The sequence below is a fragment of the Micropterus salmoides genome, unplaced genomic scaffold, assembly GCF_014851395.1.
Source record: "Micropterus salmoides isolate LMB-PRFRI ecotype aquatic unplaced genomic scaffold, ASM1485139v1 Ms_hic_scaffold_10, whole genome shotgun sequence".
In the NCBI taxonomy this organism is placed as follows: domain Eukaryota; kingdom Metazoa; phylum Chordata; class Actinopteri; order Centrarchiformes; family Centrarchidae; genus Micropterus; species Micropterus salmoides.
The window spans coordinates 26,067,475-26,093,101 of NW_024040041.1; the positions used below are offsets into that span (position 1 = coordinate 26,067,475).

Below are 25,627 nucleotides of genomic sequence, written 5' to 3' on the forward strand. Positions count from 1 at the left end.
ATTAGTCAGCTAATTGTCACTTTAACCTGGAAGTTTGCTGGGTTTTTTTTAAATAAACAAGCCATCAAACAGTGGTAGGCTACAGTAGACTAGAGATGGGAAAAGCATGACCTTAAGTCAGTGAGCGTCACAAGACTTGACAATCACCAGCAGAAAGAAACTTCTCCTTCCTAACTGTATCATACAACAGTAGCTCCATGCATTTAGGTTATAAAGATGAATTCCATCCTTAGTTCCTCCTGGTCTGCCTCCAGGAATGTGTTTGTATCAAAGCACTGATGTGGTACAGTGAATTCATGAGGTATAAGATATGTAACTCTGGGTGCTGGTCTGCTAGTTGAAGGAGGCGTATGGTTCTGGCCTGGTGCTGTTTCTGTGTGTGGATCTGCTTTGATTTAACCCCAGAGGGTCCTTGGCTTCTGGTTTGATGTGGTTGTGTCAGGGAGTTGCTCAGGTGCTTTGCTGTATGAATCTGGTGTGTATGTTTGTGTGTGTGTGCTGCCTCTGCTGTCACTCTGTTTAGTGTGCTCAATCCTGGTGTAATTTAGGAATATTTGTTTGCTTTTTTGTCAATGATTTAGTTTGAGAGCATCTCTTTTTATCTGCTGTGTAAGAGTCTGTCCTTTTCATCAAAGAACAACATTTCCTCCTCTGTGGTTGTGCTTTAATTGAGCCTCTGGTTGTATAGTGCTGTAACAGAACTGCAAATGTTCCTTCAAACATGTTGAATTCACTTTCATCCTTTCAATGTGGTGCGTGTTACGTACAGTGTTGTAGTAAAATGTCAAACACTTTGTAGTAAATGTGTAACAACTGCCCATAAAACTACAAGAACTCATAAAAACTACAAAAACTTTCACAAAGTGTCTGATATCCTCCAGTTTGACTCTATACTGTTGGATGTCTCTTTTTACATAAACTTCCATGCTGACCTCAACCCTGACCTGTTTCATACCTGACCTTTGACCCTGCATGTTTCAACCAACACCCAGCTCTTATTTAGCCGGGCCTTTCTCTGCATGTTATCTCACTCCAGCCAGAGAGAGGAATACATATTTATGAACCCTGTTTTATTGTACAATAGACTAAAATGATCCTCTTGATGTGAAACTGAATACATCCAATAAATAACCTGCAAGTCTTTCCCTCCACTCTCTTGCCTGTGCTTGAGCAATCATCCATTTAGATGCAGTGATAAAGACCACAGTGAGATGCAAAATGACACTGCAATTTGATTACATGTTTAATTTGTGAAAATGAGACACAAAGTAAGTCAGCCTCTGTGTGTCGGTTCAGCGTCTCACAAGAAGGGAGGGAAGTGTTCGCTAGATGAGAGCAGTGATTATGTCCAGTGGGGCTAGTTTAATGTTGTTAGCAGCGGGCCTGCTCTAATGTAGCAGTGCAGGGTTTGTGGGTGAGATCAATAGAGGCAGTGGCAGGGTGGGGCAGAGGGCAGGACCAGCCGCGGCCTGGATGCCTCATGCTGCATTGTGCCACGTGATGCCGGAGTATTTTGATGATGGGAAACACGAGAGCGCTTTCATGAAAATCTTGAGGTGAGCCGGTCGATGTTTAAGCCCCTCCGCTGTCCCTCAGGCACGTGTACCAGTTTGCGTCAGGGTTTGTTCTCTGATCCACTGCAGACTAAGGCAACATTATCCTGCAGTCTCCTGAGTGTCCAGACATGACTTGCACGCTATTGATGACAATGAGTATTTATATTTTTTGCTGATCCTTGACCTTTTTAGTCCTGCTCTTTCTCCTGATCTGAGAACTGTCTTTACACTGAGGTCCAGCCCCGGAGGCCTGCTAATAGCTTCCTATGGATCATTTGTAACAGTCAAGAGCCAAACTTCAGACAGAGGCTTTGGTTGATCCACAATCTGTCTGTTAGTCCTCTCTGAACGCATGCTGATCACAGGACAACCAACTCAGAGAGGTTGCACACTCAGCCCATCCAGTCAGCAGGTCCAGGATCAGCTCCTGGTCCAGGAAATGTTAACTGAAAACAGCTGCATGATGCTACAGAGGAAAGCATTTCTGTGATCATTAGCAGATGGTTTCACAACCTAGTAGGTACATAGCACAGACTATAATGTAATGCTGGGAATTCATGTGATTTTAGGAACCTGTCACTTTCTTTCATTTTTCGGCGTGGCGATGGCGCAATGGATAACACACATGCCTTTGGTGTGAGAGAACTGGATTCTATTCCCACTGCGACCCATTGACCATTGTGTCCCTGAGCAAGACCTTAACCCATCATTGCTCCAGAGGCATGCGTCTTCTGACATGTATAGCAATTGTAAATCGCTTAAAAGCGTCAGCTAAATAAATAAATCTAATGTAATGTAAATGTAATTTTCATCCATCTTTGTCGGCATATCCCAGTTCCCTGTTATATGCCGGTGGTTACTAACCTGAGGGGTTGCTAGATAACAAATTTTTTTTGCACCCCTGTAATATCCTCCTTTTTTTTAAATAACTTTTGCTTGTAAATACATGAATTTAACCTTTAAAAAATATTCAAGAAAACAGTCTTAGAAGGAAAAGTTTCTTTTAAATTGAAGTATTCCCGTCAGCATATGTTGTTTTGTTTTAAGGGATCACAAGGCAAAAACTACACTGTAGTAAACTAATTCTCTAAATAGCCTTCAATGTACTTTGTACATTTCGTTCTAGTGCAACACATATAACATTCTGATTTTGTATACATTACTGTAATGTACCCTTTTGCACTAACAGAAAGTGATGCAGAAGTTGTGTGACAACAAAGTGACTCATGCTGCAGCTGTGGAGCACTTTTGCCAAATTATGAGATGGGAAACTTCATGAAAAGCCAGTAAAACTTGTTTCTAAGATGTCACCAAAGCTGTCCCACCACGGTCTGATTTTAAGATACACTTTATTAATCCCACAAGGGGAAACTCAATGTTTTCACTCTGTTGTTAATGTTAGTATTTTACACTGGTCTAAAATACACACACATTAACAAACAGTACCTATAGCAACAACACATGGAGAGATGTCAGAGCGAGGGGGCTGCCACTTGGTGCGGCGCCCCGAGCGGATGGGGGTTCAGGGGTTTGCTCAAGGCCACCTTTGGCAGTGCCCAGGAGGTGAAATATCACCTCTCCAGCCACCAGTCCACACTCCGTATTTGTGATCCGAGCTGGACTTGAACCGGCGACCCTCCAGCCAAGTCCTTACAGACTGAGCTACTGCCGACCCTGTCTGTTGTGCATTACACTGTGGGACAGGATTGTTCACCAACATGAAAAAATATTATGTCGTTAGTACCAGCAGTTGTTTTCATTTATCAAGACTGAAGGTGCTACATACCAAAAACATGGTATTTGTACCACATACTATGTTTTACTGTACCATGAAGTACACACACTGTGTGTACAGAGTGCCCTGCAGCAGTCTATTAACGCCATTAAATCATCTCTCGCACCTTAACACCTCCGCCCTCCCGCCTCGACACTGTCACCCCTCCTGCATACCTCAGCTCCGGGCCTCAAGACGACAGCTGCACTGCTGCTTGCACCTCACGTCCACAATCGTTAACCTGGAGACACTTTAATCACTCTCGTACAAACACACACACACACACACATATAGCCAAGCACAGGTGTTCACAAATATGGGCACTCTAACATGTTTACATCACACTTAAAGGGTCAGAGTTACACACACACAACTCATAATCTGTGCGCAGGTGCATGAAACATGGTGTCCCCCCCCCCCACACACACACACTGTATTCAGATGCCTTCTGTTTAGAAGTTGGCTCCAAGGAGCGTTTGCATTTGGCCTTCTCCCCTTGTTTGCATGAGGAAGTCCTTGATGCTGTACAAATATCGTGCAGCCAGCGTATAGGTGGGCGAAGGACATCTGTCATCATTGACCTTGTTTCTTGTGGTGAGAGGGGAGCGGCCGCTGTAGTGCAGCTCTGCAAAACAAGTGTGTTTCTGTTGCTAATGGCTGTTTATTGATCTCCTTTTAGTCATTCGGTCAGTCAGTCAGTCAGTCAGTTGGTCTTTTCCTTCTGTAAGAATGAAAATTGACAATCAATAATTGAATTAGAATATTTTTTACATATCACATAGGTCTGTGAATGTAATTGTTAACATGATTCTGTTTATTATTAATGGGAATAGCTTATTTAAAAGTTCAGATGTGTATTTTATATTTTGCAGGTAGCCTCCTTAAAATCCAGTTTTTCCCTTTTATTCCTTTTAGTAAGGTTGGAAACATCATCTTATTCCACACTGACCTGCAATATTATTCTGTGTGGCAACTCCTTTTTGAAGCTATTTGATTTTTACAAGACTCCATGATTGTTACGGCTGCACTATTCCATCAAATGGAAATATGTAGATGTCTTGTGCAACATTTTATTTTTACACATTTTCTGAAACTCAATCTGGCATTTTTGTTATCTTTTGAATCTTTGGGATCCCCGCTAGAATTCAGAATAAAGTTCATGTTTGTGTACGTAGTTTGTGGATTTGAACAAAGGCTTGGCTACACAGCTTGTAAAGACGATGGCCGGTTAAAGAGGTTTATTAGTTTTGTTTAGGTTACTGGGAATGTGCACATAATTCTATAAATCATGTTTCTAGAAGTGCACAAAAATTAGGTCTATTAAAAACAAATGGATGCCAGATAAGTTAACGTAAATAGCATGTGAAAGGAGGATGTTTTTTCAAATGTTCTTATTTTAGAGCTCAAGAGGATTGATTTTGCACCGATCAAACTTTTCCTGTGATACTGAGTACTGATCTTATACCACTGTTTTCTTTCCCCCTACATGTAAAATGTAGACCTAAATGAGCTAACTGGTAAGGTAAGATGACCGGAAACTAAAGTTCTACTTGACTAAGCACCCTAAGGTGGATTTCATTTTGATTTTACCCCTGTACTTTCATTGGCTGTTTCTCTTTTCAGCACATTAGCTGGATGTGAAGTTTACCTGTTCAGAAAAGTGTCAGATCTTGTATCCAGTCAACTTCTCCTCTTGCAAGCAGATCTCGTCCTCTGTCTTGTCCCCAGCTGGATGTGTTTCATGTGGCGTCTGACTCGCAGGCACTGGGAGGTTTGGTGTGAAACAAAGCTTCTCTCAGAAACAGATGAGAGCTAATTAGATTCAGCCTGTTGATAGTCTGGCCTGCGTCAGTGCCTTTTTGTATTTGTGCCTGCAGAGATGCTGTGTGTGTGTGTGTGTGTGTGTGTGTGTGTGTGTGTGTGTCAGTGTGTTGTTTCTGTGCAGGAAAATACGAGGCTGTCATACAGTACTGTATGTGAGAGGCTTTGTGTTGACGTGATGTTCAGCACACACAAGGAACGAAGAACAGGTCAGGTCTTGCACTGAAATTCAGTCTTGACTCTGTCTTGATCTGTCTGCTGGATTGGCCTGAAGGTATTGAGGCGGGTTTGAATCAGGGTCAAGGTTCAGAGGTTAGGGGCCCCCCACGTCACACACCCCTGTATAGAGCTTAAGGAGGCAGGAGGGTACCCCTGTCACATCAGGGACCACAGGGGTTAAGCAGGGACCGCTGTTTAACTGATGTCCATTCAGCTGATCAGATCCTGCATCTTGTTTTGTCTATCTCACGTCTCAGTATCAAAAGAGACATTTTTTGCATTGCGTTCTCATCATGTTTGCATTTTTGCAAAGAGGCCTGACGATAAGAATGTTTGTAGAGCGCTGAATGCTGCTCTGTGTCGCGCTCCAATCAACTGTGGAGGCTTTTTACGAACAGCAGGGATTGCACTGGAATGTGAGAGAGGAAGGCGGGTAAGGAGCAAAAAACAGGGCAGAAGAAAACTAAATAGACTGAATCCTGATGAGTCACAGGGGGAGAGTGATGCCAGTGTGACAGCCAAAACACAATGAAGGAATGGAACATGAAGACAAGCAAAAAGAAAGCACGTCCTCCTTTCATAACCTGCAGAAAAGCCACCAAATTTCACATACAAGGGAGTGTTTACTTACATGATGTTCTACGATGTTGTTGGTTGTACCAGTGGTGGGTGATGTGGGTAAAGCCCTTTTTCTATAATTGAAGTGTCACATAAAGTCACATAAAAAATATGTTGTGATAATAATATAATATAATATGTGGAAATGCAATTGAGAAACCCCATAAAATAACCAGGCGTCTCTTTTTGTCTAATACCTTAAATTCCTCCTGACTAATCAAAATACCTCTTTACACCGGTGCATAAACCCTCTAAACTATGTAAATAGTGTTTTAAATATTCTGTTTTATTATAGACTAACCTGCCTATTACATTCTAATGTAAAAAGAAGTTAAGTCAACTTCCTTGTTTTATCCAAGCAAAAAAAAAAGAAACAGAAATCAGAGACTAGTTGGCACTGTTGCTCAAATTGATTTATTATCAGAATTGTTGGCGATTACATTTCTGTTGATTGACTAATCATTTCAGCTCTAATTGCTTTAAAGCTGACCTTATTGATGGACAGCATTTCCTCAATGGCATAATACAACCAAATATTTTAAAGGGGAGCTCCAGTTAGTAAGTACAGAAAACATACACATTAATTAAAGAGTGGTCAACATTAAAGGAGCAGAAGCTGAGGTATTCTGACTTTTTATTCTGAGTCCAGTTTGAGTTAACCTCCAAAAATGATGGCTGCATTTCCCATTATGCCACTCAATACCTGGTAAACATCAACATCTTTTAAACTTCACAACCCAGTGTTCAAACGCAGACTTTCTGTTATAAATGTACACTTTTCAAACCCAAACCGGAGATAGCCCTGTTGATGTTATATTGTCTGACAGAAGAAGACATTATACAACTGTTTTTACAGGCTGAATACTCCTCGGCATGAGTAAACTGATCTTGATTTAATAAATCAGATGGCTGCACCTTTAAAGGGATAGCTACCTCGGTAGATAAGTATAAATAAGTTTTGTTCATATGTGGTATGTTTCACACTGTATGCAGTCATTGCAAAATCTCATACATACATACATACATACATACATATATTATAAGCCAATTAGATGCAACCAGTCAGGCCTGTTAGAAAGCACAAGAAATGTACTTTATTATCATTTCATTATTTATTTAAGCTCCCATGTAATAAATATACACTAACTATGTGCTGACAATAGTTTTTTGTGACATTAATTGTTAAATATTTGTCTTATGCCGTCAGTTTATGTAATTATGTAGCAACAACTATTTCCTGAGCAAGCACAGCATGTTATTGTTTTGTAGCTCGACCGGAAAGTCATGAAGCAAAAGAAGAAGTTCTGGTCGGTCAACAGTGTGATGATGTTTGCTCACTGTACGTAACTTTCAGGGAGGTTCCTCTGGGCTTGTTTGTACTGTTTAAGGCAGTCGGCCAGCTAAAAGAGATGATGAGATGTGAGTTACACAGTTAATTACCGTTTTTTTCATTGGGGTTAGTGAGCTGACTCACTGACCTCTATCTCTACTTCCTACAACCTAAACACGTGCGGCAACAAAACGCACACACACACACTCGCACACACTCATATCAGTCATCTTACCATTTGTAAGCAGCCTCTGTGGGGAGGGGAGGGGGCTTGTTTTGACAGTCTGGTAAAATCACGAGACAGACATTATCAGAAAGCTAATGAGGAGCTGTAGATGCTGGGAAGTGATAGAGCGCTGTGGTTTTCCTGATGCCTGCTTGTCCAGCACAACACCACCTCTGTTTACATGCTCACTGTATGATTCAGGATAATGTTTCTGTGTTCATTTGGGTTTTTGTGTGTACTAATGGTCAAAAATATCATCTTTCTTCAGTGTTGTACAGACATTGTAGTTTTCAATGAAGTATTCTTGATGGGAGTTAGAGATATGCACATATCCCTACTCTGAATGTGAAGCAAGAGTCTGCACGCGATTTGCTTAGCTTATCATAAAGACTAGAAGCAAGGGGAAACAGTTAGCTTGGCCCTGCCTACCAGCACCTTGTTCACATGTTATATCTTGTTTGTTTAATTCATACTCACAGAAATGGAAAACAACCAGCTCTTCATGTCACTGTAAGGTTGCAAGGCAAACATTTTAGCCCCCACACACCTTTTGTCATTTGCCACCCTACATCCTTGTTCATCCACAAAGCAACTTAAACCATCATAGCAGACATGAGGTTTTGTTCATTATCAGTATATCACAGTTTATGTTTAGAAATGAAATTCAGGAAGCAATCCCTTAGAAAAGTTGCTTTACAAACTTACTGCTGTCACATCCGTTTCCCAGGAGAGTTAACTTGAAGCTACACAGCTTTGTGTTCTACAAACTACAGTGACTAAATAAAAAAATATTGTAGTAAACTGGCCATAATTCAGATTGGCAGGTATTCTGCTTATATTTGTAAACAACCTTAAAAATGCTACATTATCTGAGTTGTGTATATAAATACTGCATCCAGCTTGCAATAATGAACCAACCTGGGTAGGGTAGTTTTGACGCTCCATTTTCAGCCAGGGGTATAATCTAGTATCGGTAGCTGCTATGGTCTGCTTCAGATGAATTTGCATTGCACAGCATCGAGGGTTACTTGATATTTGATAAAAACAACATGGCGGTAAGCTTCACTTTACTCCGGATTATTCCAAAGTGATGCATTGGTGGATCTTGTCAACGTGGCAAGTTTTCAGCTAAACAGGTAGCGGTTCTGTTTATTTTGTGGGATCAGCTATCAAAGATGAAAACTCACCACTTAGCCCAAATAACACCTCAACCAAAACACTATGTGCATCCAGCCACTCAAAGCACACACTGACTCGTGTTCTCACTCGTATCTCATTTCTGCTCCCTCCTGTTCTGTGTGTCACAACCATCATTGTCTGTGTTATTCCTTAACCTTTCCCAAATTGCAGCTTTCTCATTTTCTCATTTCTCCGTGACTTTGAGCAATTGCTGTCTGCTTTGATCCCCTCTCTGTTACCTTTTTTGGTCATCTACTTTCAGGATAGTCCTGTTTTGAACTGCTGTTGTTGTACTCATTTGTCAAGTTGTGTCCGAGTGGGCAGCCATTAGACATTTTCATTTTGATTCAGCTATGCTTTAAAAAAAGTTCCTCTCTGAGCTGAATGTCATCCATAAAGCGGTGGGGTTTCCTGTGTAAGTTTGTGCCATAATAGGTTGGTTTTGTTATGACTCTTTCATATCCACTTTCTTCTTCTCCTCTCGCTCAGTTTACAGAGTGAAAACTAACAGGACAGTATGTTTCTATTAGCGTTCCTCTTTGCTGTAAGCAGTGCCGGCGTGTCTTTCATATGAATAACAGAATGAAACCATATGTGTGTGTCACAGTCCTTAGCTGTCTTCCCACTGGGCAGTGAGACACATGAGGTCTGACCTTTTTTCTGGGGAGAACCAAGTTGTGAAGCCACAGAGGACAGTTTATTTCTGCAGGGTCAACAACTCATCCTCAGAGTTGTTGCCATTGCTGCATTTAAAAGGTCGCTAATGCAGAGTGACAGAGGCTAAAGAAACAGAAGAGAAATGGCATCAGCCTGGCATATAGATCTCATCATTACATTAAACATACAAAGGGCAGTGCTTCTGGGATCAGCAAGAAAGCAGTGAGCACACGAGCACCAGCAGCATCTCTGTCCTCTAGAGATGTCCTTCTTTGCACCCGGGTTTTACAGTCTGCATTGTGTCAACAGGAAGGAGCAGGCAGATAAAACGATAGCGTGGGCCAATCCTCCTGTATTCAAAACATGCCAGGCGGTGTCTGTATACCATCTCTGTGCCACTGGGGAATGACGAAGAGAGGAGGAGGAGGAGGGATGCAAAGGCCAACAATGTTCTGGGTTGAATCTCTGGATCACCATGGTTCATCTGTCCACGCCGTGTGAGAAGAGAAGCTCATGTTGATGCCAGAAGAATCACATTTTGATTGGCCTTTGCATCACATGTGATCGGTTTTGCTTTGGGCTTCAGACTTCGACTAGATAGGAGAAATTGCAGATTTTACAGGAGAGAATATTTGTCCTGCCTCAAAATACACACAGTAATTGATTATGTTGTGTGAATATCTTTTGCCTGGTGGCGGTGATTGTTTATCTCTTTAAGAGGTCAGTGTGAGCCTGCAGAGAGTCACGAGGGCTGGGAACACAGATTGAAATTTGGGACGGTCTCAAAGCAATATTGGAAAATCTCAGCGGATCCTTGGTCTTTCAGATGTTGTGAATTTGTCCAGCTGTGTCAATGCTCCGGCAAAAGCAGCGGAGTGTATACCAGCAATTCTCAAATATTTTCACATCAACAATCCCCAATTACCCAGACGTAATCCACATTTTTCTAGGTGATCACATTGTGTCTGCGGGCACCTAATTTAGGAGTATTTTTGGTTAGATCAAACGCTCACTGCTGTTTGGGCTCCCTAAATGGCTACTCTACACCCCCAGACTCCACTCTGAGAGTCGCTGGACTGTACGATCCTGTGTGAACAGAGCGATGGAGGACTTCCTCAGCATGGTATGAGCAGTGGTGCATGGCAGGAATGTAAAAAACAGATGACCTCAAATGGAAACTCCAGGGCTGTCGGAGGCCGGCAGGCCATCTCGCTTGCTCTAATAAACACTCAGACTCCATTCAGCAGGCCTTCTCTCTCTTTTTTTCCCCTTTCCCTGCCTCCCGACCTGGCTCAGCATCGCCTTCACCACGCCCCAAATGTTGGACCGCTGCCTGGTTTTGGGCCCATAGGCTGAGGTACACACTTGGGTCCAGCTCCATCTTTAGCCAAGGAGAACAATGACGTCATCTTCCGTCGTCTTCTTTATTCTTTAATTACACAGAGGCAGAGATGAGCTAAATATATACATCTGGGCTGTAGAGTGGGAGGGAAGCAGCCAAGATGAGGGGCTCCAAGTATGGTTGTCCTTCGCCCAGACATAGACGGGTGGGGGTAGAGGTGGAGAGAGTCGAGAGGCCTGCTGGAGCCCTGTGGTTTTTCTGCTGCTGAGGCCTGCTCCTGAAAACAACCAGGAAAGAAAGAGAGGAGCAAAAGGCGGGAGGGGGGGGGTTGGCTCTTATTGCAGCGGAGCACAGACGTGACACTGTGATTGCTCCCAGCGGTTGTGGTCGGTACAGGGGGGTACAGTTCAAGAGGAGCAGGGTTAGCTTTTTGCCAGATGTCGTCATTGGCCCTGATGTTGTTATGGCCTCATGGTATATATGGTATACACACACCAGGAGACAGATGTATCTACTCAAGAGGAAGTACAGCCTCACGGTGTCACTCACACAGCAGGATGTGGCAGTGGGAAAGCTGTTTCTGATTCTATGTCCATGTTTTCCGTGTGAGGACATGACTGAACACACAGCTAAAAGATATCACACCTTTAACTGGAACAGATTTGTTTTCAGTTAGAGTAAGAGTTGGATCTACGAGTTCTCATGCTGCATCAGCATGAAAGCCGCTTGTTGCAGGTCTCTATTCATAATTAAGTTGCTGAAATTCACAACACAGTTTTACTAACTAGCTACTGTTTTTCAGATGGAAGTTATAAAAATCAAACTTCAATCAACAAACAACAACAAATCATTCTAAAGGCGCCAATGTAAGAAGTCCTGAACCTTCACACTCAGTCACCTGTGAAAGCCAATTTGAAAGCTATAATGAGCGTAAATGTCTCTGCCGTCAAAATTGTCTGCCTGCAGTGTTTTTTTTCATGCTCAAACAGAGACTCCTTGTTGGTTCTCATGGCAACTGTCAGCATATACGTAGGTGATGGGTGACTGTGATTAGGTTGAAGGTGGGTGTAAAGATGAAGCTGACAACCTGGTGATTGGCTGCATTAGTGGTAGGAAGCCTAAGTGACTGGAAAAGATTGCTTTGTCCAAAAAAAGCATGTTTTCTCGTTAGTGGTATCTATCCATGCGGATAGTGTTGAGCGGTTATTATTGATTATTACTGATTTTAACTTGGTACAGGTGTATTGCATATATTTCAGCTGAAAGGTATTGCAGTACAGAAATACCAAAGATATGTTTGAGGTAGTTCTCCATTACACTGTTTCTGCAACAAAGAGCACTGACATGTTCTATTTTTCCGCAGTAAAATGTCCACTTCTCATCTAGAGCCATCATCAACATTATCACTATGAGCACTCAGGCTGAACAAATCTATTAGTATCTAATTGCAATTATTTTGACTGATATTGAATTGAATTTTTACATTAGAATTTTTATTTTTATTGAAAAACATATTAAAATGATTGTGATGTGATTTTTATCTGTACAAAACAAAAATGTTCTGTTTTGTCTCTAGAATATGATGTTTAGGCCAGGACATCTCTGCAGCACGACAGTATTTAATTTCAAATGGTATTTTAACACACATATTGCCTTTAACAAATATTGCGCCTCCTGCGATTTGAAAATTGATGTAGGCCACATTGTGATTTTGATAGCATTTTGCTAAATTGTTCAGCAAGCACATTAGCATGCTAATATTAGCGTTTATTATAGCCCTGCACTTTGAAAATTTGTATCAGCCTCAAAAGTCCGGTATCAGCCGGGCATTAGTAAGGGTTTTGACATCCATATACTGTTCTGCACAGTTAATAATTACAGACCTCGCAGTTTTCATTGGAACTATTTATTTTTTTTATCAAAGAAAACAGATATAAAGATCTTGAGTTGTTATTACTCCATCAGTTGTTGGTTTAGTTTCACAGTCAGATGTCTTAAAAGTCAGAGACATAAAACCAAAACTATTAATATTCGCAACTGCGGGAAATACATGTAAAAAAAAGAGCATGTGAGGTTGCTTAAACCAGTGTTGAGTAAAACATGTAGCTTTCTCCTTTTCTCCTCCTGACTGTTTTGTTGTAAATGCGACCTGAACATAAAGAAGGCTGTCCTCTGGAGGAGACACACCCTGCTAATTAGGTTAAAGGAGCACCATCTCTCCACTTACTGTGCTGGGAAACATAATGGATGTGCGGTTTAGCTGTGGTCATCTCTATCAATATCACTGCCTCTCGCAAGCTCGCTTTCTTTCCTACATACTCACAGATTTGATCATATGCGATACTGCCCGTAAGCCTCGCCTGACTATGAAATGTGAATATCTTAATGATAACAGGGTCAAACGGTCCATATGCCACAGATCCTACACTCACGAGATATGTACACATACACTAACACATAATCTTACAGCATTTAATAATTCATCAACATACCAAGATTTCACTGAGTGTGACCTACAGGCATGGTAGCAAATGTGTGTTAAACCGTTCTCATTTAGCCTTCAGTCATGCAGTCTAGCCCTATTTGGTCAAAGAATGCCAGTGGCTGATGATAAAATGAAGAGGAGATGTATGGGAGGTAATTAGAGTGTATCTGTGAGTAAATATGTCATTGCTATCGTAGCTCAGCTGTGTAGAACCCCATCCCCTCTCCTCACCATCTGCTCTCTCCGACTTCTGCACTCTTGTTTCTGCTTTAGATCACTCTATGCCCTCATTTTTCTCTTTTTCTCCTGGTGTTCACTTTCCAACATCTGTTATAACCCCCCCCCCCCCCCCCCAGTGCTCTCCTTCCCACTCTGGCTTTTTCTGCCTACGTAGATGCCTGACTTGCTGTCTGACTGACTCATGTATCCCATGTTCTCTTGTGGCAGATGTAGCTTGATGGACACATCCACAGTCCTGAGGCAGGGGGCTTTTTTTACTTTTATTTTTTTTAAAGTTAAGTTTGCCTTAGCCAAATTATTCTTATAAGTCACTGATTAAGCAAAATTGCCAAACAGATTCTGGTTTCAGCTTCTCCAAAATGAGGACGTTTGCTGCTTTTCTCTCTTTTATATCCCTGTTAGCTGAATATTTGTAGCTTCTGGGCTGTTGGTCAAACGAAACAAGACATTTAAAGATATCGCCTTGTGTTTAGGGAAACTGTGATAGACAACTTTTTAAAGACCAAACAATTAAACAGATCATTGTCTCAAATTTCTTCCTTTTTCTTCCAAAATACGGCGAGTAAATCATCACATTTGAGAAGCTTAAATCATTTTTGTTTAATGAACGACTCAAACAATCAACTGATTATCACATCCAGCCAACTAACTTATCTAACTGAATAATGATTAGCAGATTATTCGATCAGTCGATCAACAGAAAATGATCAGCAACAGTTTTGATAATCGATTTATCGCTCAACAAATTTTTTGAACAATAATGCACTGGTTTCACCTTCTCAAATTTGGATTTTATACTGCTGGTTACAAAAACAAGTCCGTTTAAGATGTGATATTGTATTTAGAGACATTTTTAAAAATATTTTCTGACATTATATGGGTTGAAATAATAATTGATTAACCAAGAGAATAATTATCAAAATAATCCATGACGAAATGAATCCACAGTTGCAGTCGTAGAGTAATTGTTTCAGCAGTAGTATAAAAGTCAGTGTGTGTAATGATTAATGGACTGTGTTTGTATCAATAATTAAGCTCTGCATAATGATCTTCAATATTTAGATGAATGATGGGGTGACATAAAGATGAATTAAGAGCAAAACTTTGGGTCCAGTGTTTCCACACTAATAGGACTCACATCGCCTGACCTTGCATGGTTGCACTGTAAAGTGCGCGCGCACACACACACACACACACACACACACACACACACACACACACACACACGTAAAGAATGCATGCATAATGCGTTAGCTTCCTGAGGAGGGACACATGGTCAGGTGGGCTGCTTTAACTGCTTTAATCCTGCAGGAGTTAACTGTGCATTGTTGTTGTCATTAAATCAGTCCTGGTCAGTCAGTCAGTCAGGGAGGGAGGGGTGGACCACCCAGCTCCTCTCAGCTGTGGTTTGATGGCATATCTGACCCTGGCACATTTCGTCTCCCAGTCCACCTGCTCTTGGCTCTGGACTCCCCGAGACACTTTCCACCTCAAAGCCCACAGCAGGTGTGACCTCTCTGATCTCCAGTCACAGTCTCCCTCCCTGACTCTGATGTTATTAATTAGTAACTGACATAAGGAGCACAGATAACTGCTCATAGGTCGACTACTTACACTTAATCACCCTACACACACATTCCCATGCCAGCCATTGTGTGCACTTGTGTGTAGCTGCAAGTTGAGTCCCCACCCTTTGCCCTGTCCCCTGTGTCCCAACTCCCACTGGGCTTTTCCACACCCAACTGCTTTTAGACTCTGTGTGGTAGCTGCCCTCTAGTGGCTGCTGATTGGTAACTACACTCTGAATGCAGCCAAATAGGCCTATAGGTTCTGTGGCATGCAGATTTACTGGAGATTAAAGTTAAACTTGACCTACTTAAAACATCTGCGACCATTTTTTCCTTTTTTTCCTGGCAGATTACTGATAATGCTTTTCTAGACAGCGATATTGACTCCTTCACTGTACATTAGTGGGTCCCAATCGGTCCCAACTTGGACTTGGTATGAAACATCAACACTTTTTAAAGGCTGAACAAAATGTGTATTGAGTATTGAAAAGTATCAGTCTTGTCAGTTTCTTTGGCATGTTTAATTTGATCAGATATTTCCTGGTTTTAACCAGGAAACCTTTCTAACTTTAGACTATATTTTATTCAGACAAAGCCCTTTATAGGTATAGGCCCAATGTATGCCCAATAGGCATATATTGAAAACTGAAATGGGACCATGGCCTAATCCCAACCTTTTTCGGCATGTGTCCTTTTAAGCAGAGTCAGATTTATTGTGAGGTTGGAAACCACCACTGTACATCATGCAGATTTTTGTGGTTCACTTCTGCATCACTGTTTTAGTTATAGCAACATTGTGATGACACAGATAATTACAGCGGGTCTTATGTCATCACATGAAACCTCCCGTGCCACATGTTGAATTAGGTGTGTTACAGTATGGTGTTTCTCTCACCAGTAGGGGACATGATTCAAACTCTGAGCTGAGGACGCTTCTCTCAACTCCTCTTTTGCTTTTTAAGCTTCCAAGCTTCAGTTTCTGGTGTTAATAGAGTCCTTCAGCTCTTTCTTGGCTTTGTTGTGTCAATTTATAGGAGTTTCGTGGCGAGCGTAAAGCTCAGCCTGTCCTTCGCTGACCCATTCCGTACTTTTCTGAATTGCCGCAGTCTGTGTTTAAAGAAAACACCCCATCGTTGTGTCTGCAGCCCGGTTTGTTTGTGACACACCAACTAAAGGCTCACTCAGCAAGCCGCAAACTCTTCAATCTTCTCTTTCCGGTGAATTTCCTGTCAAGCCTCAGAATATTCCTCCTTCTCACACCGCTATATTAATGTGTAGGCGCAGCAGAGAGGAAAAAAATTTTTTGGCTTGCGAGGCGGCCGCAGTGGAAGGGGGGCTCTGTGTATAAATCGCTTGTCCCGCGGTCATGTTATGAGTGTTAAGGGGATTAAAACATATCACCAAACTAATCTGTTCGTTACACCGACAACCATGCTCCACTCTGTCCTGCATTACCTCCCTCCCTCCTCACCCCTTTCACTTTTCCACTGATGTGTTTGTTGTGAGAGAGCAGAGGGTGCAGGGGGGCTGGAGGCAACGAGGCATCGCTCCTCAGAGATCAGCAGCACGTGTCTGTTGGCCTTTCATATCCTGACTTCAAGAGCTTTGTGCTTTCAGGATATGATCAAAAAAATTGCCATAATAAAGTCTGTGTTGTCTCCGGGGTGCAGTGTGTTTACTTGGCAATCAAATAGTTACAAGTCAGATAAGGGAGGAATGCTCAGGTGATATACATTGAGCCCACATGCAGATGACGGATGTGTGGCTGCCTGCTCGGGCATGCTTCACTCAAACAGCACACGGTGTGGGTCACGGGTGGGAGGTGTGCTATTGTCACAGCTCTTCATGTGTGACTGTGTGTCCTACATGTAAACTGTAACTCAATGCCTTTTTATTAATTTCTCTTTCGTCAATCTCTTGCTCCCCCCCACACTCCCACCCTTCACGCTTGTATTCCTCTTTTTATAAATGCCTCTGTGGTTCATGAAAAGGAGAAATAGAGAGAGCTGGGCAGACAGAGACCTTTTGTTTCCAAATTAGCCACTGCTGCTCCCTCCTTGCCAAAACTAACTGGTGTTGTGAGGAACGTGATGTCTGTGAATCCACACTCAGCGCTGCCACTGTGAAATGGAGCGCTTGCTCTATTTTCAGATATTAAACCATTGTCTGGCTTTCCACCAGAGATGCAGGATGATCCAAGTGCTGCTCTATGCGCTGGCAGGGCAGCAGTCTGTGATTTCCTCGTGCACGAGTGTGGTCTTTACTCACATGTCTCCCTCCTGGAGGAGAATCTAACCCCTAATCGGTGATTAGGGGTGGGAATCACAAGGTACCTCACGATACGATACACGATACGTGGCTCACGCTAACGATAATACCACGATACGATGATTATGCGATAATCGATATCCTAAAGTGATACATCATGATATCTAACTATGCCTGTGAAAAAGTTTCCTCTATTTATTTGCTGCTAATCCAAATGGTTAGAAAACAGCACACGTTTTTCAGCTTGTAAATAAAACTACAGAACTACAGAGTAACTATGAAAGATTATTATAAAAACATTTTACTGAACAATTTACTGATTTTTTTTGTTTGTTTTTTTTTTTGCTCCAAATCCAAATTGCTGTGTACCACCTAAGTCTAATATGTACATCACATTATATTAATAACTGTTCAGTGAAACAGCATTGTGCTGCCCTTTCTCCATCTACTGATAGCTGTATTTTTAGGTCACTGGGAATTTTGGGTTAGAGTTTTTACCCTTTGGGGTTGCTGTAGCTGGTCTGTGTGGAGTGCAGAAGCAGCGGAGTAGCAGATCAAGACAGTTAAGTTAGCAGCTCTTTTTTTATTTCACACAGAGCTCAGGAAACATATCTACTTTAAGTATTTGCACAGTATGTCACTCAGGATTTTAAGCATCCGTTAGTACGTTAATGGAGATTCCCATTAGATGTTAGCATTCAGCTATTTTATGTATCGATATGATGGGCGGGAATATTGATACAGTATCATGGAAAAATGTATAACGATATATTGCTGTATCGATTTTTCGGCACACCCTACCGGTGATCCACTCTTCTCTCTGCAGGGCGGTTCCACCTGGCAGCGCGTCGAGCCCAGGACTCTGGTCTGAACCACAGAGAGAGAAGAGAAACCCCCCACAACCACTGCCTTCTGACTTTATGAGGAACCCTAATTACATAGCCAAGTGTATTTATACTCAGCTGTGACTCAATGGGACATGTGGTGTGTGTTTGTGCATATGTGCGTGCACGGGAGAAGCAGCCTTTGTGTTCACACACAAGCTGTGTGTGCATGTGTTTGTGTGTGGTTATATTAGTGAAAGTGTGTGCCGACTGTAAACTGTTTAAACCAGGGATGAAGTAGTTCCACCTAAACCTAGTCTGTCACTTTTGCAGAAAAGATTCTTTAAAGAAACGCAGTTTACCTTGTGAGAAATAACACAATGTTCCTCTTGGGAAGCGTAGGATCCAGTGATTTGGAGAACTCAATGCGGCTGTATGCGCCATCAGAGCTGCTGGTCAGTCTAATAAACTGTGTTGGACAATATCTGTAACTTTCCGAAAAAACTATTTGACATTCACACCCACTTTACACCGTGATTGGCAGCTGTGCGGAGGTAAGAAAAGGGTTTGACAGGGTTTGTCTCTCAAGCTCTCTTCTTTAATTCTTACTACTATTTGTGTCACTTTTCATGTGTATAACCAAGTGCAACACTATGAGTGCCTTCCAGGAGAAAATATGTTCCTATATTTAAACAAATATCCAGTCTCTACTGTCTCTGTTAAGGCTGGCTTTTCTCCCCTCCTACAAGTGTGGCCGTTATTATGACATTAAATATAAACATCTTTCCAATGTGGTTGGCCAACATGTTTTAAGAAGTAGTTCTTTTCTGGCATAAGTTGCGTCATAAAGTCAGGATATCTTGTACTCTGCTTCCTCAAGTTTTATTTTTATTTTTTATGTCTCAAAGTACCCCATATTAATAACAGAGCTGTACTAAAATGCTGGAGTAGTCCTTTTTAGCAACACAGGAACAGGAAATGTGTGTCATTTCTATTGTCATTGAGCTTTATATTTATAGTGTTTTCTTTTACTGTACTCTTGGCAGTGTACAAAACACTTCTTTCTATAAAAGCTCATCCACAAATAAGTTTAGATAATTAGCTAAATTGTGTGATGTGGCATTGGATTGCTCTCTACTCCATTATGTGTATCTGAGAAGAACAGAAGGAAATAAAGAAAGAATGACTAAAATCCTTAAGTCATGTTTGATCGCTCTTTATAATAGTGGGTTTTTGCATTGTGATACTTGATATTCTTCAGCCCTCAGATTACCTTTTTGTTTAATTTCTCACTTCCAAATTCTGTACAAACTACTCAAGCCTGCAGAGTGTGTTCTCAAAGGCAAAGCGCAGCATATCCAGAGGGTACAGTCTCTGTGTGTATGACGGCCCACTCCAGTCGAGTTGATACTTGCCCCGCTGTGTGGCAGGTGGAACCTGTCTAACTTCGTTGGTAACAGATGTGTGGCGTGTTGTGATGAGCGCTGGAGAGGAAAGTCAGTCGTCTGTAACAACATGGTCACCTGTCTGCCGCTCTCACACGAACTCTGGACACTTGGCTGTTTGGTGAGAAATTGGCTGTCCGGACCGGGGAGGGTTGGGGTGTGGGGCAGGTCACCTTTCTGACTGATTTAGTGGTGTGGTGTTTAGGTGTCAGTGTTCTGTATGGCCGGATCCTTTGAGTAGGAGAGTGTGTGTGCGAGGGCGTATAGGTTTAATAAAAGAGGTCATGTTGACATCCAGCAGCAGCCGTTTTATTTTGAGAGCGCTCTCCTCTTTATCCTTCAGATTTTTCCATTTCCTTCTCTCATTATCTTTTTCTCTCCTCTATATTTTCCCCTCTTAAGCAAAAAGGAAAGGGGGCAAAACAGTGAACACAGTGGCAAGGCAAATGTTTTCTTTTCTCCGTGCTGGTAATTGGCCTCTTTCTCTCTCTCTCTTTTTTTGTTTGCCTCCCCTCTGCGTGGAGGGGAGGCAGCTGAGGTAGGGCTGGCTTTTGTGGAGTTTAGCACGGGGATCACAGCTTTGTCGTTGTGTTTGTGTGGCTCACACACACACACACACACACACACGCGCGGCACACATGCGGACACCAGGCTTCCTCTGTATGCAGCACAAGAGAGATCTACAGTGGATTTAACCTATCGGCCGACAGGAGATATCTCCTGCTGGACCTGGACCCCCCACCACTCCTTCACCTCCAACGTCTGGCCTCAGTGATGTCCAGTGTTTTTGGACTAAACGGCAAAGTTCCAGTTTACTGTACAGCGCAGTTGTTTGTCTGCTGATGACAGTTGGACCGGTTCATGTGGAGCTAGTGAGCGATTGTTTGGATATGGATTGAGTAACAAAAGAGAAAGCAAAAGAGAAAAGGAGGGACAGAGTGAGGGATGAAAGAGCTGATGCTCGCTGTGATAAAGGAGAGGATAGAGATGAAGGGATTTGTTTGGCACTAGAGATAAAGAGGGAAGAAAAGAGAAAGAGGAGAGAGAGAGAGAGAGAGCAGTGGGAGGGAGGAGAGACAGAGGATCCAACCCCTTTGGGACAGCAGTGTGTGTTTTGGGGGTGGACAGTGTGGCTTTGTATGCAGAACATCACTGGACACCAACGGGAAGGACGCTGTCAGTTGTGCTCTGTGTGTGTCTGTAGTGAAACCAGACCTACCTCCAATCCCTGCGCCACACACACTCCTCCATCTGCTGCCCAGGAGCCTGCCTTCTGCTTCCTCTGGACTGAACCCCTCTGAGAGTGTTTGAATGTGTGTGAGAGTCATGGAGAGCTGATTCCCGGAGGTCAGGAGCGGAAAGGCTGTGATGTGGAACTTGTGGGATTTAACTTTCTGACAGCGATGTACTGGAGCCAGGAGACGGGAAGTTCAGACACTTGAATAACTGGAGGATCCCAGGGGAGGATTTGCAAGCTCTGCTAAAACCACCCGTCTTCTCTTGGCGTGATTGTATTTTCTGTATTTCTGCATCTGGACCTTGTCCACGACCTTGTGTAGAGTGTGTGAGCAGCCTATGTGGGCGGTGAGGGATGTGGATCTGAGGAAACTCCACGCCCCAATGCCCGCTGCTATGCTCCCGTGTCCTGCGCCGGCAGGGTCTGACTGGAGCTTCCAGAACCCGGTGGGGGTGGACTGCAGCTCCCCTGAACCTCGCTGCATCTGGCTAGCGGTGCTCCGCGGTGCCACGGGTTCAGTGTCTTCGCCAGCCATGCCCACTGGGCACAGTCAGAGCGCTCACCAGCCCAGGGTAAGGAAAGGTCACCCATCTTCCTCTAGTGGCTGGATGTGGAGTCACTGATTTAAAGCGTCATTCAAAATGAAATCTTTTAGTTGAAGGCTATGAAAATTAGGTATAGATGAAGTAAGTAAGATTCAGATTCATTTTTAAGTGTGTAAAATATCAGAAAATAAGGACCAGTGCAAGTTCCCAGAGACCCAGGTGTCATCTTTTAATTATTAATTTTAAGATAAAATAAGAAAACCTTTATTTGTCCCACAGTGGGGACATTGCAGTTAAAACCAGTTAAAATCAGTTTAGACAGTTTTTATAAGGAAAGAAATGCTGCAAATTCTCACATACGAGAAGCTGGAATCTACATCTCTATCTCTGTTGATCAACTTAATCGATTCATCGTCTGAGACCATGTAAGCAGCTCCTCCTGCAGTTTAAGTTGATAATAGAAATATATTGTTTTGCTTCCCCGCTGTGGTTTTCCAGAAATAAGAGTACACACAGTGATATCAGCAGAATCCTCTGTGGAAACCGATGTGTGGGAGTTTTCAGTCATGCCTGTCAACAAAGTGTCCATGTAACTGTACCCGTTGTTAACAGTCTGTTAACCACTTAGCTGTTGACAGCCTTTCACCTTTCATTGTCTCCAGGCGTGTAGATGTGTTGCCTTTAAGCTGTTGCTGTTTGCCGCTCACTGTTTTTGAGACTTTCCAGGAAAACTATGTGATGTCGCTTTGTGCTGATGGATTAAGAAGGACAGTTAGATTATTACTGTGTGTACTCAAAGTAAAAAAATTTTGGTCAGCAGCTACAGTACCTATGGGCTTGTCTGTTCTGTCTTGAGCGGGTATATGGGCCTATTTTTTGTTTTAAAATATTTGTTGTTTGGCAGGTCTTCTTTGAGATGGGAGAGATTTTTCTAGTGATCAAATGTCTCGGTCCAATTAGCATCCCTGGATTTCATTCAGTGACGTAATAGTATAAAAACAGACTATAGGCAAACATCACAAGGCATGCAGCCAACAGTAAAAAAAAAAATCAGCTATACATTTTTAAACATAGAATTATTCATTTTATTTAGATCATTTCCTCACATAGCTTATATTATTGCACACTTACAATGATTTAGGCATGAATTATTCATTGAAGTGATGCATTGCCCAAACAAGATCGGTAAATATGGATAAAATGAAACTGAGGTTGATTTAGCCTCCACTTTGTAACAATCTATATTTCTCTGTGCCACTTTGTTCTTATTTTTCTGCAGCTGATGTGTGTTTCTGTCTGCGGGATTCTGTACGTGTGGCATATTGACCCTTTCCTTCCTCTGAGGGGTTTCTAATTAGTGGCTAAAGACAGATGAAGGGGGGCTGCTAAGTGCCACTTTTAGCGAGGTGTTGTGGAAGCTGTGCGATTGAGCATCCCCACCCCCCAACAATGCCCTCAGAATTTAGGGCATCACTTCCACACATGATCTAATTTTAGTGTGGGCATTTATGTGGAATATTTCCCCTCACTCCCCTTTTCCATCCTTTTTCCAGGTTGTTACCATCCCCCCCCCACCCATCTGGCTCATTGACACAGTTAAGAAATGTCACAATCAGGAATGTGAGTGTGGGGGGAGGAGAGAGAGTGACTGTACGGATACAGCCGGCACAAACACACTTTAGAAAGAATTTCTTTGGAAGTGAGTTCTTCTCATGCTGATTCATTGATACTTACAGGTTCACAATCATGATTGTGATTGTGTTGAGCTTCCATTCTTGTACCATGGGCAGTTTTTCTTTCCACAGTGTTGTATTTATTTACCTAGCAGCAGCCATCACAAACAAAAAAATACCGTCACAATTTGTAAAGACAGTTTAAATCCATCAAGTCAAACTGATAAGAATTTGCAAAAAATAGAAACATGCGCCCACACAAATATTTCATGTCAGGTTAAAAATATTTTCTTTTTCTATTTTCTATTTGGGACAAACCTAATGCCCCTTCTTAATAAGCACCGAAACGTTAATATCATTGTTAATTGCATGTTAATTATAATTTAATGAACTTATTTTGTGATACTTCCCCTCCTTCAAACATAGAAGCAGGAACGATGCAAAGTCCCTGGCTACATTTAAATCCACGTCATACACTTGACTACATGTGCCTCTGCCCACTGAGCTACCAACTCATCCTGTAAAAGTTATACTTAAACTGCAGCTCCTCCTCCTCATCCTCCTCCCTTGCCCAGGATTTGAATGAAAGATAGCCAAAATGACCATAACATCATTACATTAAAACATTCCACAGGCTTCACCCGGAGTGAAGCAGGTTATCAGGTTGTCAGTTAGACAAAAGCACAATATGTTTCGCTGTTCAAGTAGAAAACCCTGTTTAACCGACATTGCCTCATCACCTGTTGGCCTAGTTGGACTGACAATGGGGTTGAACTGGTTTTTGAGCACACATTCTAAATTCATATTGAATTTGCAAACACACACACACACTATGTTAATTACAGCCGGATATACATTATTTGAGCTTCTGCGTGTACTGCTCTTTTTTTTTAATCCTCGGTTGTCGGGCAGTTTGTCTTCTCTGAGTGTTAAGAGCACCGCAGGATGTTTATACACTCATCATGCAACTCCTTCACGAGATATAGGATGCATTTAGACCTGCAGAGGACGTGGAGCGTGCCCTCCGTGTGGCCGGTGAGTCCAGGAATTATCAGAACGAGATGGTTTGACTTTTCACCGTCCCTCTCCCGTTCCCTCTTGGCAGCCGGCTCAGGACTGTGGGCGCAGACAGCCGTGGCCATCAGGATTAAAGGCTCGTCAGCGTTTGTAACGTCCGTAAAGCTCCACTTTTCAAACAGGTTGCAGCTCTCAGCTGTTTAAAAGAGCATTATTGTTCTGCCCTGCTGGGTTTTAGCAGGAGCATGGCTCCCCGACAGCCACTGCATTCCTCCATGCTGCTTTACTTCTGGATGGAGTGAGGAGAGGCGTGTGTGTGTTAATCAGCACGTATGCTGTAACTGATGATTATGACTGCAGCATGACAATAACACTGTGTCCTAGAAAAGCCTCTCGCAAACAGAAAGTTTCCAATTTTTATGATATATTATCAGACAGTTTTGTTTTTCTTTAACATTTTTTATATTTTAGCAAAGCTGATGGAGCCCCAAATGTGGATATGTTTTAGATGTACATTTGCAACCCGACCGAAGTGTTGTAATCCTGTCAGCACGACATCCTCTGCTCTCCCTGGACCACATTTTGTCTTTTCAGTCATGATTCTTAATGATGTGCTCTCTAATGGTAATCAGGAGGGGAAATATCTACATGGAAAATCTTGCTGCTGCTGTTTGTGTGTGTGTGTTTACCCACTAAACACCCACTCTAAGCAGGAAGCTGTCATGTGGCATGACAAGCAGTTGTACATATTCAATAGCAATAGTTTCCAGTAAAGCTTTTTTGTGTGTGTTTTAATTACATCATCTTCAGATGGTAATTGCCCTCAGGGCTCTGTATTATGTGAAGGGCATTCAGAGATTATTTGTTATCGAAAGCTGACTTTAACAGGCGAGAACATGTCCAGAACGGGCGAAAGAGCTTAAAGTTATAAATTCCCAGTTGGAGAGTAGGAAATACCAAATTTCATCTTTTCAAGAGTGATGTTTCCCTGCTCTAAGCCTAGATAGGAAGTCAAGTTTAGATTGAAAACCACAGAAACATTTTCCAAGTGTCCAACTGTCGGGAGAGGCTAGAGCATGTCAGCAAGTTCAGATCATTTTTTGCTTTTGGGTCAAAAGTAAACTCGTAGATGACAAACCGGTCGCATCAAGGTGACAAAAGGTACGAGGGAGGATTAATTTCTGGCTTCAGGGGAGAAAGGACGACGGAAGACTCAGCAGAATAGCTGAGGAGAGACGCACGACCCACACAGACCAAAGCAGCCGAGTGGGAAACAGTGCTGGCTCAGAGACCCAGTTAGACCCTGTGTGTTTTGGGTAATCACAGGGTTTGGTATTCTCAGCGCCGGGAGGGGCCATGCGGTCGAAACTGGCGTGCTGGAGCCTGTCCCTCACTGGGGCTGATACTCCTCCTCCTCCTTCTATTCGTCCTCTTCATCCTTCTCTCATCCACTCTCTATGTGCTCCCTCACCTCCTCCGCCAGTTTACAGTGTGTGTTTCAACTTGTCCAAGCCAAACCGCTCCCTCTGAGGAATTCATTCTGTCTCTTCCTCTTTTCACCCTCTTGCTCTTTCATTTCCTCTTTTTTTTACTCTTGGCCTAT

General features: G+C 42.5%; 1 protein-coding gene across 9 annotated transcripts in view; it reads left to right on the forward strand.

The window, feature by feature from the left end:
* The window catches only part of arhgap23a (Rho GTPase activating protein 23a), a 72,039-nt gene that overhangs the window by 15,858 nt on the left and 30,554 nt on the right, over positions 1-25,627 (forward strand). For 4 of the 9 annotated variants that reach the window (XM_038705050.1, XM_038705069.1, XM_038705083.1 and 1 more), the window contains exon 1: positions 20,167-21,361. The exons of 2 other annotated variants lie outside the window; for them this stretch is intronic. In XM_038705050.1, the coding sequence (XP_038560978.1) occupies positions 21,128-21,361 (234 nt within the window). In that variant the 5' untranslated portion in view covers positions 20,167-21,127. Of the gene's footprint in view, positions 1-19,586; positions 19,674-20,166; positions 21,362-23,979; positions 24,043-25,627 lie in introns of those variants that run through there. 3 more of the 9 variants (XM_038705097.1, XM_038705106.1, XM_038705076.1) reach the window with 3 other exon arrangements.